The sequence below is a fragment of the Anomalospiza imberbis genome, chromosome 5 (assembly GCF_031753505.1).
Source record: "Anomalospiza imberbis isolate Cuckoo-Finch-1a 21T00152 chromosome 5, ASM3175350v1, whole genome shotgun sequence".
Classification (NCBI taxonomy): domain Eukaryota; kingdom Metazoa; phylum Chordata; class Aves; order Passeriformes; family Viduidae; genus Anomalospiza; species Anomalospiza imberbis.
Genome location: NC_089685.1, coordinates 29,863,457 through 29,877,789, shown reverse-complemented (window position 1 = coordinate 29,877,789; position 14,333 = coordinate 29,863,457). Strand labels below are relative to the sequence as shown.

Here is a 14,333-nt window from a genome sequence, read left to right as displayed (position 1 = left end):
GGTAAACAAACAAAGAAAAATATAGGGAAGGAACACTGTTTTCTAAGTTTGTTGATGTCCATGAGTGTTGGGACACAATAAAAAGCAGTTCCTCTGTCTATGGAGTGCAGCTGCTTGGGGCTTGGCTGCTGGCTGGGGTTAAACCATGACACCAGTTAACTTCATTCCCTCTCATCCTCCTCTCTTGCTCTAGAGCAAGTCCCAGAGCAAAACCTTTTCATCCAATGAGTTCAAGTTCATGTGTGCCTTTAATTTTAGTTTAACTTTGCTTTTATTTAGCTATCTCCTACAATTCTTCTAAGATGAAGGGTGGTACTTACACCCAACACTTTAAACAATATTTATGTCAACCTGTTGTTACACCAAGTTTGAGTAAAACCAGTAAGCCTGTTCAGGGTGGTGAAGAGAAACATTATGTAATATGGTTCAGTTTAAGGTCAATGGACTAAATTGGCTAGACAGGTCATCATCCCACAAATTAAAACAAATAATTTGGAACAAGGAAAAAATGATGGTTATTTTTGCTAAGGAGTGCATTGTTGGATTTTTGTTAGATACTGTTATGTATGTACATACTAGTGTTAAAAGCTCTGAGGATTTTTTGTCTTAAAACTGTTAATAAATGGTGTTGGTCACAGCACAGTACTAGGATGCAAAATGCTCTTGGGAACTCTTGGAATAATTAAAGAATGGTGACAGGAAAACACCCATCCCATTTCTTGCAGAGGAAACAATATCGCTATATATTATAAATTATGGCTAATTATCTCACATCCTGTTTCCTCAGAGCCCTAAACAGGAAGCCTTTTCTTCTTCCAGATATTCAGTATTGCTGTTAATAGCATCTTTCATTTTTACAGTGGGATGTATTCCAAAGAATTCCAGTCTATCTCCATGGAGAACAAAGTGCAACCAACAACCTGGCATAACAAGAGAAAAATTCCAGCCAAGACCATTATAAAATTCCTCTGATCCTATACAAAAGGGTTGCTGCTACCCACAAAGAACCGAGAAAGTCTGATATCCCAAGGTTTTGTCCAAGATCTTCAGCTTCAGAGCTAGAACATACTTTATTTGAACAGGAAGCTCCTAGGAACTGACGTGTGGATACTGAACATAGAAATACTGCGAATCTGAAATGTGTGCTGTCAAATTTTATCTGAGCTAATCCCATCCATCTTTTGAAACTCAGTTGTGCCAAAGATTAGGCCAACAGGGACAATTGTATATATTGCACTAAATGACAAATGTGGCTGGTTCTAATGTATATAATAGAACCAGTAGCAACTGACCAGTATATTTGAATGAATTAGAAAACCAAAAAAAACACCAAAAACAACCCAACCAACCAACCTAAAATCCAAAGGAGAGGCTTGATAAGTTTCTTTCCAACATGGCGGCTAGCATTTGTGACTCTTGGCTTTGTCCCATGTAAGGCCATGACTTGGACTTTGATGATACTTACGGATCTCTTCCAACTCAGAATATTCTAAGATTCTGTGATTTATTAAAACAAATAGAATAAAAAAGGAAACAGAGCAGTTGTCTATACTGTGACTGACTATACTCTCAAAAAATATTTTTTTAGGTGTTAGACCATACTTCTATATTCCCTTTGGAAAGAAATCTGAAATTCCTCACCAGTCTTTGTTAACTCACTTCTATTTCTAAACAATGAAACTTGCAAGCAAAGACATACTGAATGTAAATAAAAAAACTACTCTCTCATCCAAGTTTTTAAAACAAGAAAAAAATAAAAGCTGTATCACTGAAATAATGTTCCCTGTGTAGCCAAGTATTTGAGGCATTTGACAAAGAAAACATACAATCTACTTACTTGTAGATATAGATAGATAGAGAGATAGATAGCAAGCAGAATTTCAAAATTAAAAATTTCCTAAAAAGAAATAAGAATCACAGTACCAAAGACAGAGACTTCAGAACATCACATTATTGGAACAATGAGCTAATCCACTTAGTTTATTTCAGTTAATTGGGTTTTTTTGCATAATATATAAACATAAGACAAAGTTGAATTTCAAATTTAAAACAATAACAAAAATTTATTGCTGGAAAGAGGGAGAGAGCCCCAAAAAACCTCCCTGAAAAAATTATCAAGCTAACAATTTTTAATTACTTCAAAGTTATGTGGAAGACAATGTCCAACACTAATTTTTCAAGAACAACTGCTGCCAAATCACTGTGATTTCCTTTTAGAGGAAAATATCAAGCCCCTTGGATAGGGCAGACAAAGAACTTACCATATATTTGATTTTAGTAGCCCTTTCAATGTTGTTTAACGTAAAAGAGATTGAAAATGAATTAAAAATGGTAAAAGCAAGTAAAAATCTGTTTCAAAGAGAAAGGGAACAATCTGTTACCAGCACTTATGGTGAACAGGGATAAATGAATGGGCTTCTGATGCAGTAGGAAGGATCATAGATACACAGAAATCAGTACAGCTTTTCAAAAGTATAAATTTTAAACTTGAGAAATGGCCTGCTTGAGGAAGGAGACTTTGGAAGGAGAGTCCACCACGAGAGATCTTGAAGAATAGACTGAGTGCAGTCTGTGCATCAGATACATGACTGACCCTGCATGGGGCAGAGGGTGAATGAGCTCTGAATTAATTCTGAGAGTCCACCTTTTTTATGCCATTTGCATATATCTACATTCTTTAAAAGCTCAAAATCCAAAAGCCCAATAGATTAATCATTTATTACTTAAATGAGCATCTGAAATCAGACAGCAAAATATTATATAATCAATAGTTCTTCTGTTCCCTGGGTATAGCATATTTCAGTGGTTTAACTGATGAATACCAACAGTGTCACAGCAGGAACAACAATCCACTATTCTAAAGTTTTTCACCTCCTGTCTTCCAGAGACAATGTAATACTGGCAGCTTCAAGACACCAGAAATACCATTACAGGCTCATTACATTGAAAAAAGTAATAATAACAATAAAGTCACTTACCTGTGCCTTCATTGCAATGTTTTGTTAATGGCAAATGGCGTAGGATGGCACAGAATACTTCCAAGTTAAGAATTTAAATTCACAGCACAAATATGCAGTTGTCTCCAACTTCCCCTCTGTGCTCTATGACAATTCTAGTTTCTCCTCTCATGGATAACTACCATTTTGTCCTCCAGATGTCCCATGCTTGACTCATCCCTACTTTCAATAAGCATCACCTCCCCTCTTTTGCTCTACCATATTGTGACCAAAATCTCTCTGTCAGTTCTGCCATTATCTCCCTGTCCCTCACCCTAATACCTGTCTTATTTCTAGTATCACACTCCCCGTTGCTCCCCCGTCCAAATGATCATACCCTCACTCACACTGTTCTCCCTGCATGTGTTCCAGTTTTACTCTGGCACATCTGGCTTCTGATCATACTCAGAGCTGTGCCATAAATATGGCTTTGCTTGTGCTTCCACACCATGCTGGCAGCCCAAGAGAAACATAAGTTGGTGAGAGGCTCTGCTTCAGGGAATTCTCCAGCTCTCACAGACACTGGGAGACTCTGAAAATGTGGGCAGAGTAAATCTCCCAAACAAAACACAGGGCACATACAAACAGCCTCCAAAGTACCGCTAAAAATTGTGTGTCTCCTACAGCCTGAGGTTTTCTCATGGTCTTTCAGCAGAACATTCTGGATCTCGCTGCAAAATGAAGAAACAGCCCTACTTGTATCTACCTAGAAAAGACAATAGGCAACAGTAACTGCCTCTACTAGTCCTATCCTACACCTGCAAAGGATTTATTGGTGTGGTGTCCACCTCGACTAAGGATAACCTCTGCCATCAGTCACTTGAAGAAGCTGAAGATTTTAGAACACATTAAGACTAAAGACATTATGTTTTTACCACTGTAAAGTATGAAAACAATATTATCAACAAATGTCAAAAATCACAAGATTGGCTCCCAGATCTTTAGATTTTGAATTTGAGATTCTTCCTTTCAGCAAAACTGGCTGGTCCTGACAAATCATCCACTAATCCAGAAATGTTAACAATTTCTGTATCCATTCCTATCAACTTTGCCCAGCTAATACTTCTTTTCCTGCCATCTTCATCTCAGTTCCTAATGATATTTCAGCTATCCCTTCAGGTCAAATCATCCTCCTGTCTTGACTTTTGAGAAAAATACTAATGGTTGCATGAATGACCAATAAATTTATGAAAGTGTCTGTATCATAGAGTTTGCTGAGATTAGTAGAAAATCAGAGTTCATGACCCTCTTTTTCTAAACCCCTGTACAAAACCTAAGCTACTCACTCCCCCTTTCAGCAGGCACAGAGCTCACAGGAGTGACATGTGAGGCTCACCTTTGGCAGATCTGATCAACTGCTCATCCTTGACAGACTGGTTCTGGGAGCAGACATCCAACTGGACAGGACTGTCCTTCAGCCCCGATTGGACTGGAAACCTCTGCAGGCTGGAACTTCACGTACACATAGGAAAACTAAAGACATATTTGCCAGAACTGACAGGAGGGAAGTCACAGATGTCTGTCACACCTCTCTCCCCCCCATCATAAACAGTGTACAGAACACATCCATCTCAAAAGGTGAGTGAGAGAGGGCCAGAGTCACTTGACTGTTACTACGTATCTTGAAGTTGTGTGAGTAGCCATAAAGGTCAGTGCTGGGATGGATGTGAGACAGACAATCAGAGGATCAAATGAAAGTACAAACAGCACCTCAGAGATGAGGAGTGTTTCTCCTCGCATTCCTCTGTCACACAGATATTTCTCTTCAGCTTGCCTGGCTCTTCTGTGCAACATGATCTGTGCAGCATGAGTGGGTGACAGCAACATCTTCATGACTTGTGGCAGAAACAGTGAATTCCAACCTCTCTCTGCATCTGTGAGCTCCAAGTGACTTAGTAAACATTTTAATTAAAAGATTCAACAGTAAAAAAGAACAGCATACAGGAGCTGTGTATAGTATGCCCTCCTTGCAACAAAGCCTGACCCCCTGTAATTGGCTAGGCAAACACACTGCTGGTTTGCTGCTGTGGTTCTCCCTTCCTAATTGCTTCAGCGTCTAGTTCTCGGGTCATTCAAGATCTCAGTGTAGTCAAAACACAGCACTTTTGTTTAAAGCTTTCTTTAATGCCAATTTTCCTAACACCTTATTCCTTTATTTCTATAATCCCATTGAAGAATTTGAGGAATTTATTAACCTTAATCACTTTAAAGTCAGACTTACCTTAAATATTTAATCTCCATTCCTAAATCTGTGTTTTCACCTTAAATATTTAATCTCCATTCCTAAATCTGTGTTTTCCAAACTATGTGAGAAGTCTTACTTCTTATTACATTTCCCTGCAGCCTTCCAATGAACACAGTTTTTCCTTCCTTCCTTCCTGTCACTCTTCTAACATTCTGTCCCAGAGCTGGCTCTTACTTAATTCAAGTTCTTCCAAGATTATCCTAAATTAATACTCTTTCAATAATCATGACAACTAAAAAGGTATCATAGTTCTTGATAAACTGACGCTGACACGTTTTACTCTGTTCAGACTGTGACTTCATTCTGAACACAAGGAGACACCCAGGCAAGGCTACGTATGTGGGGGAGCTGCCTCCCCTTCCCGTCGTTTGTTGCTACAGCAGGTGCGTTGCCCGGGGGTTCAGCTGAGGGCTCTCCACGGCGCTTCCCAGCTCTCCGCTGCCCCTGGAGCCTCCAGCACACGCGGAGCCCGCTGCTGCCGTGGCGCAGACGTAACGGGGCCAGCGCGCAGAAGCGGCAGCTGCACTGAGCTGCTTTCCTGTCTGCCATAATCAGGACGTACGCCACCTGGGCAAACTGCTTTTAAAATAACTGGCATGGGGACTGTACAAGGATTAGACGGCACTGCGTCAGTGCGCCACAGGCCGCAGCCAGCACGAACCACGGCTGACCCCGCGGCGCCCTGGGAACTGCTCCCTGCAGGGCCGGACCCACGCTGCCCCGTCACACACTCTTGTGGCCACAGGCCTTGGTCCAGTGTGCCTAACTGTATTGAAATGCTACTATCACTACTACTAGTAAAATAAATTAAATAAAAAAGATTTGGCACTCGGGGCGCCCCGCGTCGCGGAAAGATGACGCCAACGGCGCGCCCCTGCCTCGGCCGTGCCCGGCTGTCACGCCGCCACCAGAGGGCGCCCCCGCCCGCGGCGCGCGGCCCCGCCCGCTTCGGCCCCGCCCCCCGCCTCATTGGCGCCCGGCCGGGGCGGGCCCGCCGGGTCACGTGCCCTCCCGCTCCCGCCCTCCCCGCCAGGCGGTGCTGGAGGACCTATCCCATAATGCTCCCCGGGGGCGGCGCGGGGCGGCCCGGAGGCGGCTCTCTCTGCCGCCAGGGCGCCGCCTCTGCCGGAGCGGAGCAGCGCCCCCGCCCGGCCCCCGCCGGCGCTGCCGCCACGCTCCCCCGGCCACGCGCGGACATGTGGCGGCGCGGCGGGCGCTGAGCGCGCGGGGCCCCGCGAGCCCCGGCAGCCCCGAGGCGGCGGAGGGGGCGCCGGCACCCGGACTGGCCGCTCCCTGCGGGGCAGAGACCGCGCCAGGGAAGGTCGCGGCGCCAGGTGAGCACCGGCGGCTGGTGCCCGCCGCCTCCCTCGGGAATTTCCGCGCGGCGAAGGGAAGTGCTCGGGGCCGCGGGCCGGGGCCGGGCGCTGGCGGGCCGGCGGGGCAGGGCAGGCGGGAGGCGTTGCAGTCCCGCTTCGGCCGGGGCCTTTCCCCCGCGCGGAGCCCGCCGGGCTGGGGCGCTCCCGCCGCTCCGTCGGGCTGGGGCGGAGTTTGCTGCCGGCTCCGGCCGCGTTTTCCCCCTTTTCCTCCTCTCCCCACCCCTCCTCGCCGCCCGCGTCGAGGCGCCGACCGGGAGCCCGGCCCGGCCCGGTGCTGACGCTTGGTCGCCGCGGCGAGACGCGCGTCCGGCTCCCGTGCCCGCCGGCCCCCCTGGGGCGAGAGGGGAAACAAAGCGGAGCGGCCGGAGCGATCCGCCGGCCCCTTCCGTGCCGAAAGCTTTTGAGAAGCCGCACCGGGAGAGCAGCAGCCCTGCCCGCTGACCCATGAGCGGGGCTGAACAAAGATACGGCCCGCGGAGCGCCGCCGTCCCTGTGCTCCCGGTGGGGTGGGCGCACGACCGGGCGCCTGGAGCTGTGAACGCCGGCGGCTTTTGCTGACCGAGCGGCTTCTGGGACCTTGGAGTTGTGGAGGAAGTTGCACGGAGAGGTTCAGCTCAAAGCCTAGCTCTGCTTTTGTGCTGCTGTGGGATCACGACTTAGACATCAGCAAAGTTGCGCAGGGGGTGCGCTGGAGCCTGGAAGCAATTTACCGAACCAGTGAGATAATCTCCAGTTCTTGTGTTTTATAGTACATGGTGTCCTAGTTTCTTCTTCTTTTTTTTTTTTTTTCCCTTTGGTGAGTATTAAAGAATATTATTAGCCTGAGCCGAAAATATAATTCATCTTTGACAGTCCATCTCCACTCCACCATTATAATTTCAAAACAAAGCAGTGTTGTTAGGACTAAAATTTGTCCCTCCCTCTCACGATGTTTTGCTCTTAGACTACTAATTAATTTTAAATTTTTAGGGAGAACGAGATAACAGACAGAGAGAAAGGCTGGGTAGTTACCGTGTGTTTAGTATCAGTAACTAGGTGCTGTTGTCAAAGAGTCATTTATTTCAAATGTGAAGAGACAGTTAAGGCTATGCCCATCTAAATAATTATTATGTGATGGATTGGAATGTCCGTGATTATTGAATAGCTATTTTAAGTTTGGAATTTTATAGCTTTGGTAATCTTAAAAGGAAATCTAGCTGAGTGTCCAGTGTTAAGTTTGTACATTACTGATGTCTTGGGGGCTTTTGATTTTCTTTGCAGTGGATCATAGTTTTAAGTATAATCTGACTTAAATTTTACTGCGTAGGTATTCAGACAATTACTCATGGGAGAGTAATTTTTTCATTATTTCAATTGTTCTTAGCAGAAATGAGTAGTAGGCTTCTTAAATGAAGTGACAGAGTGACAAAAAATTTGCTGCTGTTTGGTTGATTATGTGTCTTTTCTTTTTTAACTGGAAAAGCTGTATATAGAAACACACACTATTAAAAGAAAATGGATAGCATCCTCTTCAGTGGCATGGAAAATGCTGAGAAATGATCCCAAGTACTTTTTCAAGCGTTTCCTTTAACATTTCTAGGAATACAGTGTTTGATTTTGTGATTTCCTGAGATAAGACATATTGGAGGTGGGGAGGCTGTCTAGGCTTTTAGTCAGAATATTACATCTTTTTAAGCGTTCTCTTCAGCAGTTTACATTTGCTGATGTGTCAACTTTCAGAGTGATGAATTACACAAAAAAATTTATCCTTTTTTTTTTCATGTTTCACTGACCTTAAAGTCTGTGTTGGAATGAGCAGAACAGGCAACAGCTTTGTGTCTGCGTGAGGAAATCTCTGTCTTTCCAAGGGTCATAGAAGAGAATGTTTTTTTGACCTTCTTGAATAGCAGTAATCCTGGGTTGTCTAGTTTTTACCTCATATTCGGGTTGCCTTTAGAAACAACTTTCCAAAGTTGCATGGTATATGGTGAGTGTTTTGGCCATGATTTTATGGTTCTCCATCACATGTGAAGGTTGAGTTTGTTGCATATGTGAAGATTGTTGAGTTTGACTCAATGGGCAGTTGTAAGTTTATCTTATTCTCCAGTTAGTCAGCTATTGCCTTGGAACCATCTAGATGATAAAGAGTTTCTCTGTGCTCTCAGCTGGCTTGTTTGATGCAGTTGTTGCATGGCTTCTAGCCCCCGGTTTTATAAAACTCGCAGACTGTTTGGCTCATCGTACATGATTGTTCTTCTCAGGTTACATAGGTCTATTGCTTTCTGGTTTTATGCTGTTACAGGGTTTCTTTTGCAGAATCTTCTCAGTCTTCCGCTGTCCTGAGTACTAAAAAAACCTGTGCAAAAACTTTAAATGACTTAAGTTGGCTTTATGTGGTAATTAAAGGATAATTTGTCTTTCAAATAATGTTGTATTTAAATCTACTTTATATTAATAGGGGTAAAAAAAACCACTGCTGCTAAAAGTTTGAAGGGCTGACTTGCCATACCTACAGCAAAATTCTTGAAGCCTGGCTTTCTGGCAGTCCACTGTTCAGTGTTCTGATTTTCTTTGCCAACAGTCTAAGGTGAGGGACAAAAATTGTCTTTCCAGTTAATACCTATAAAAAAGACGTTGTGGGAAAACTATTTGCCTGTGGGAGGAGCTCACATTGCAGGAGGTCAGGCAGGACTACTCCTGGTGAAAATTAAAACCATGCTAGAAAAGTTCACAGAGAGCTGTCTCCCATGAGGAGGACCCCCTGGCACAGCAGAAAAAAACCAAACTCCTTTACCTAATCAAACTGAAGATTTTTTAAAAAATAACAAACTGACTAAAGACTCCCATGTTTTGTCTTTGTGCTTTTGGTGGGAAGGAAGGAGGGGCTGGAAGGAGGAAAAAGGTGTTCTAGAGCTTTATCTTAGTTCTCATTATCCTCTTTTAATTCTGTTAATAAATTTTCTTTATACTGTTTGAGCCTATTTTGCCCTTTAGTGTTTTCTCCTAATCCTTATCTCAACCCATGAGCTCTTCAGTTTTTCTTTCCCCTTCCTCTTCTCAACTGTAGCAGAAGAGAATGAGTGTACAGTTTTGTGTGGGTGCTTGATGTTTAGCCAGTGTCAAATCATGACACTAAAAAAAAAATAGAAAAGAGGAAGCTGCCTCTCCTGAAAGATTTAACTTTCCTATGTCCTTTTATTGCAGTGCATCAAGTTTCCTAAAGATTTGCAGTTGGAGGAACAAATCCAATATAACTGAATGTGGAAGTTGTCACTTCTATACTTGGGAAATTGTTAAGCTGACTTCACAAAGGACAGTCAAAATACTGCATTTAATTTAGTCAGGAAACAAATGCACACACGCACACACCTGTGTAGGCATTGTGCATCTATGTCTTATATTTGTGTATGTTGTGCTGAGTATTTTCACCTATTTATTTTTTATTAGCAAGTTATGCTGTCTCAAAATTTATTTTGATGAAACAGTAGTATTCTTTTATTTCCTACGTAAGAACACAGAATTGGAATTTGAACTCAAAAATACTCTGTCATAGCAAAAATGAAAAAGTAATATTTTCATTTTATGATTCTGTGATTGGTGGTATTTCTTCTTGACTTTCTAAGATTTTCAGATTTTGCATGTGCATATATATATATATATATAATTATATGTGTGTGTGTGTATAAAATAATATGTAGAGAGAATTGGGAAGTAGAAATGTTTTCCAGTAGCTGTTTTCTAAAGCCTGATAGTGTGGTAAGATGCAGTATCTGATCGCTTTTTCTAAAAGACACTAATAATGACTCTCTTAATGCATTTTTTTAGTTTAAGGATTGGTGAGCTCACACTAAAATGCAATGGTTAGAGGTGAAAGTACTGCTTAACCATGATCTGCCTTCCAAAGTACTATTTATGAGAAAACCTTAGTTGATACATTTAGTGGTATTTGAAACTTTTTCAAGCTAGTACAAAATTGCTTGGAAATATCAATTGAGTTAACCCTTGTTGTCTCTGGCTTGCTACCTGGCTTTTGTTAGACTGCTAGCAGTAATAAAGAATGTGAAATTCCATATGACCAGTGTCTGATAGAAGTCTTCATCTCTGTCCATATCTTTAGATAGCAACACAGGCCAAAACTGGAGCAATGAAAACTTGTGCTTTTCTTGCTATGCCACAGGAGAGATGGAGACACTTAGATATAATTGAGTTGAACTGATATGAAAAATCTGGATGTTAAGGTAGAATCTGAAGGTAGGCATGTGGTCTTAGTTGGCCTGCTCACTATTCAGAGTGAATAACTTCAGCAGTTCTGGACATAGGAGGGACAATGAAATTCTCCTATGCTTTCCATACAGCTACTGAATAAGCACTTTCTATATGCAGTTTTGCATTTTTAAAATGTTCTTAGTTTATCAATTGTTAGGTAAGAGGTAGTGACCATTGTGGATAGATGGATGTAACAAAAAGTAATTGGAAGTCCTATGAAACAGGAAGAGAAAACCAATCTGTTAGAGCTACTTTGAACTCGGAGTTTTGGTTTAGAGATGTTACAAAATAAAGATACCTGTAACAATGAAAGTAAAATATATTCTTCTCTCTAAACCTATGCAATTGTGATTTTTAAGATGCAATTTCATCAGCCTAAGCAAGAAAGGTACCTTATGCAAGTCTTGGATAAGTTAGTGGGTTCCAGTGGTTATTTTGTGGTTCTTATTCTGGCAAGAAACTTTGAATGACGTTAGAGTTCCTCATTCTGGGGAGCTTCTAGTGATATGGAAAGCTTAAGTTCTTACGTTGATATGGAAAGCTTAAGTTCTTTTTGCAATGGCATAGAATAATCAATTATAACAAAGCCTATGTTGGTCACTTAAGAATTCACAGTAAAGTACTGTTGTGTTGTAGATAATTTCTTGATGCCGTATCTATGGTGAAGCCAAAAAGGTGATTAGCATAACTATCTATTAGACTCACTTCACAAATTGCAAGGAAAAGTGATGGAGTTCAAGTTGTGTTTTCAAACTCAGATCTGAGGTTGCCATCTTGCATTAGTAGTTTGTGTAACCTTTCTTTGCATTGCTGTTCATGTTAAGAAGGACCTTTTCTCACAAATCTCTCTTCTGTTCCTGGCTGGGGTTTTCTAACTTTAACTGTCTTGAAAGTTATTGCTGAGTAATAACTGGGCTGTGAAAACAAGATCAACAGTAATTGAAACTGCTTACTCCCCATCTATCTACTACTTCTGAAATGACATTCAATGCATTCATTGTTATTCTAGAGATATTGTAGGAGATTTTTCACAAAATACAATTATGCTTAAAATTATTATAGTACTCATAAATCCTTCACAAACTCTTTTTGCACAAATACAGCATTTCTTTTTGTTCAGGTTTTGTAAGAGGTTAGTTTAGGTCTTTGACCTGGGCTTATGAAATGCTGTTATTCAAAGCAAGAAGGAGCTTGAGGACTGTATTTTTGACACAAAAGCTTTCATCTGGTGTGGGTTTTTTTTAAAGTGTATGCCTCAGAGAGGCAACATGTGCTTTTAAATGAATACGTTATTTCCTCTCTTTTGTTTGTTTTTGACTCAGTGTCTGTATATTTTACTTGTAATCTGAATTGTTTTTTGCAGAAATGCAATTTCTTAAATCATGAACATGTTGTAAACATGACACAAGTCTAAACCCTTGGTTTGATGTTTCAAATGAAAGAACAGCGTACTTTTACTAGAGGACTCAAGTTCAGGGTATTTTTATCAAGGCTGTGTCTATCGTTCTATGCAATCTTTTGTAGTCCTTTTTTTTCCCATGTAAGTTAAACTGTAAAGTTATAGGGAACTCTGTGCATTACATAAATTTTGTTAAGAGAATGTCCTTCATTTTGCAGGGGTTCAACGTGCAGAAGCTAAAAAGTAGGAGTATTGTGGTTTAGGTAAAAGAAAAAATAGTGGTATGTAGTTGGACAATTGGATTCTGTTTCTTCCTTTGCTGCATTTGTCCTTTTTGTCTACAGTTCAAGATGCTTCTCTGAGCACCTACCACTCTTATTCTGTTGCCCCATTGCTTTTTACATCTTAAATATGCTTCTTGTTACTGCCCCTGAGCTTTTCATTTGAGCTCAGTCTTACTCCATCAGTTTTACCCATCATTTTTCCTTCTCCTGTTAAAAAGTCTTATTCTCTGCTTCTGTCTTTGCAAGGTCTCCTGGTTCAGCTCCTTCATCCCTGATATTTGAGTCTGGCTATTTGGGTATGACTAGGATGGTATTAAGAAAAATAAAGATGGTCTTTCTAGTTTCTTTAGCATCAGAGAGATGACTGCAACAAGTCCTGCTGTGTTGCCATAGCAGTGGCTGAAGTATGCTCATTCATCTTGTGGGAATGTTGTATGTGCCATGTAGCAGTGGGATAGGAACTTAAAATTATTTGTGTATGCTAAGCACAGATCAAGTTTATTGGGGGGGGGGAAATTAAATGCAATGACTAGCAAAGATTTATTGACTAAATGCAAACTTTTTTTTCCCCCAGATCTGTGACATGGCTGTATTTGGAAGGGTTACTTGTTTGGAAAACATGTTGTTACTCTACGTGACCCACTGCCAAATATCTGCACTTTGGTGGAAAGCATGAAAATGCTAGTGCTTCCAAGTGGCTAGAAAAAAGTACTTTAAAAAAACCAGCCCTGTTCTTGGAAATGGCTGAGCCATTTTTGCTGACTTTGGTATGTAATGCTATCCCTTCCAGCTGCAAAAGTATGCATGTGACTAAGAAGCCTGAACAGCAGAAGGCAAGGTCCTGAGTTTAAGCTGATTCGATTTAGTTGCTTGAACCATGTGCACTTTGAAAATAGTACCTAATGCCTAATGAGTTCCTGTTAGTTATAAATCTCAATTTCACCCAGTTTAGTCACAGACTAATTAGAAGAAACACCAAAGTGCTGAATTCTACATTTTGTGAAAGCATGCTATGTACACTGTTTTCTCTTTCATATTTTTTAGTATTATGGGAATTACTTCAGTATTTCAGTGTTTTGTTGTCAGGATATGAAATGATGTGACTTAGCCAGTGGCAAACACATGTTCTTCCTACAGGGGTGGTTGTGGTGTAGTGCTTCTTCTGTTGAGAGTCTTATCATACGCGTGCATGCACTGGAGAAACAGCAGCACGGTGCACGTTGCCTTCTGTTCAAAATACTGGCTTGGAAAGAAAAATAAGGTGGGCTTTTAATATATGTGAATACACATTTCATCACCTTGTATCAGTCTTTAGAATGTTTTATTCATCCTGCCTTCTGTATAAATGAAGCTGTTTTTTCTCAAGGGACTTAACTACAGCTCCAATGAATGTTTCCTCCTTATGGCTATTATAAGCCCAGCTGTGCACTTCTGTAAAGATATGTCTGGAATTGACTTATATAATTCGAACATCTTTGGAAAGCAGTGTTATCAGTGCAGACTTACTGAGGAGCTACCCTGCAAAATTGCTTAATTTAGCATGTAGGGAAGCTGCACAGCTTTGCCCTCGCTGCTTTTGCATTGTCAAGAGCCGACAGAGGCTTGAGTAACATATTTTGTCCTCTAGCAGAGTAGAAAAGGATTTTCTCACAGACTTGAGAAGTGTCACTAAAGAGCCAGCTGGGACACAAGCATAATTTTATATTACAGGTTAGATTGATCAGCTGGGAGCATATACTTTGAATCAAATGAAGCTGCACTGTGACAACTATGTCCCCTAAGTGCCTT

The 14,333-nt window shown here is 41.6% G+C and overlaps 1 protein-coding gene across 4 annotated transcripts in view; it reads left to right on the top strand.

Moving 5' to 3' along the window:
* SCAF11 (SR-related CTD associated factor 11) overlaps positions 1–14,333 on the top strand; it is a 176,935-nt gene that overhangs the window by 123,453 nt on the left and 39,149 nt on the right. Inside the window, exon 1 of one of the 4 annotated variants that reach the window (XM_068190061.1) lies at positions 6,399–6,575. The exons of 1 other annotated variant lie outside the window; for it this stretch is intronic. Coding sequence is in view for 1 of the 3 variants with exons in the window: in XM_068190059.1 (XP_068046160.1) it covers positions 13,286–13,312 (27 nt within the window). In the remaining 2 variants the exon portion in view is untranslated. Of the gene's footprint in view, positions 1–6,398; positions 6,576–6,998; positions 7,335–13,135; positions 13,313–14,333 lie in introns of those variants that run through there. 2 more of the 4 variants (XM_068190062.1, XM_068190059.1) reach the window with 2 other exon arrangements.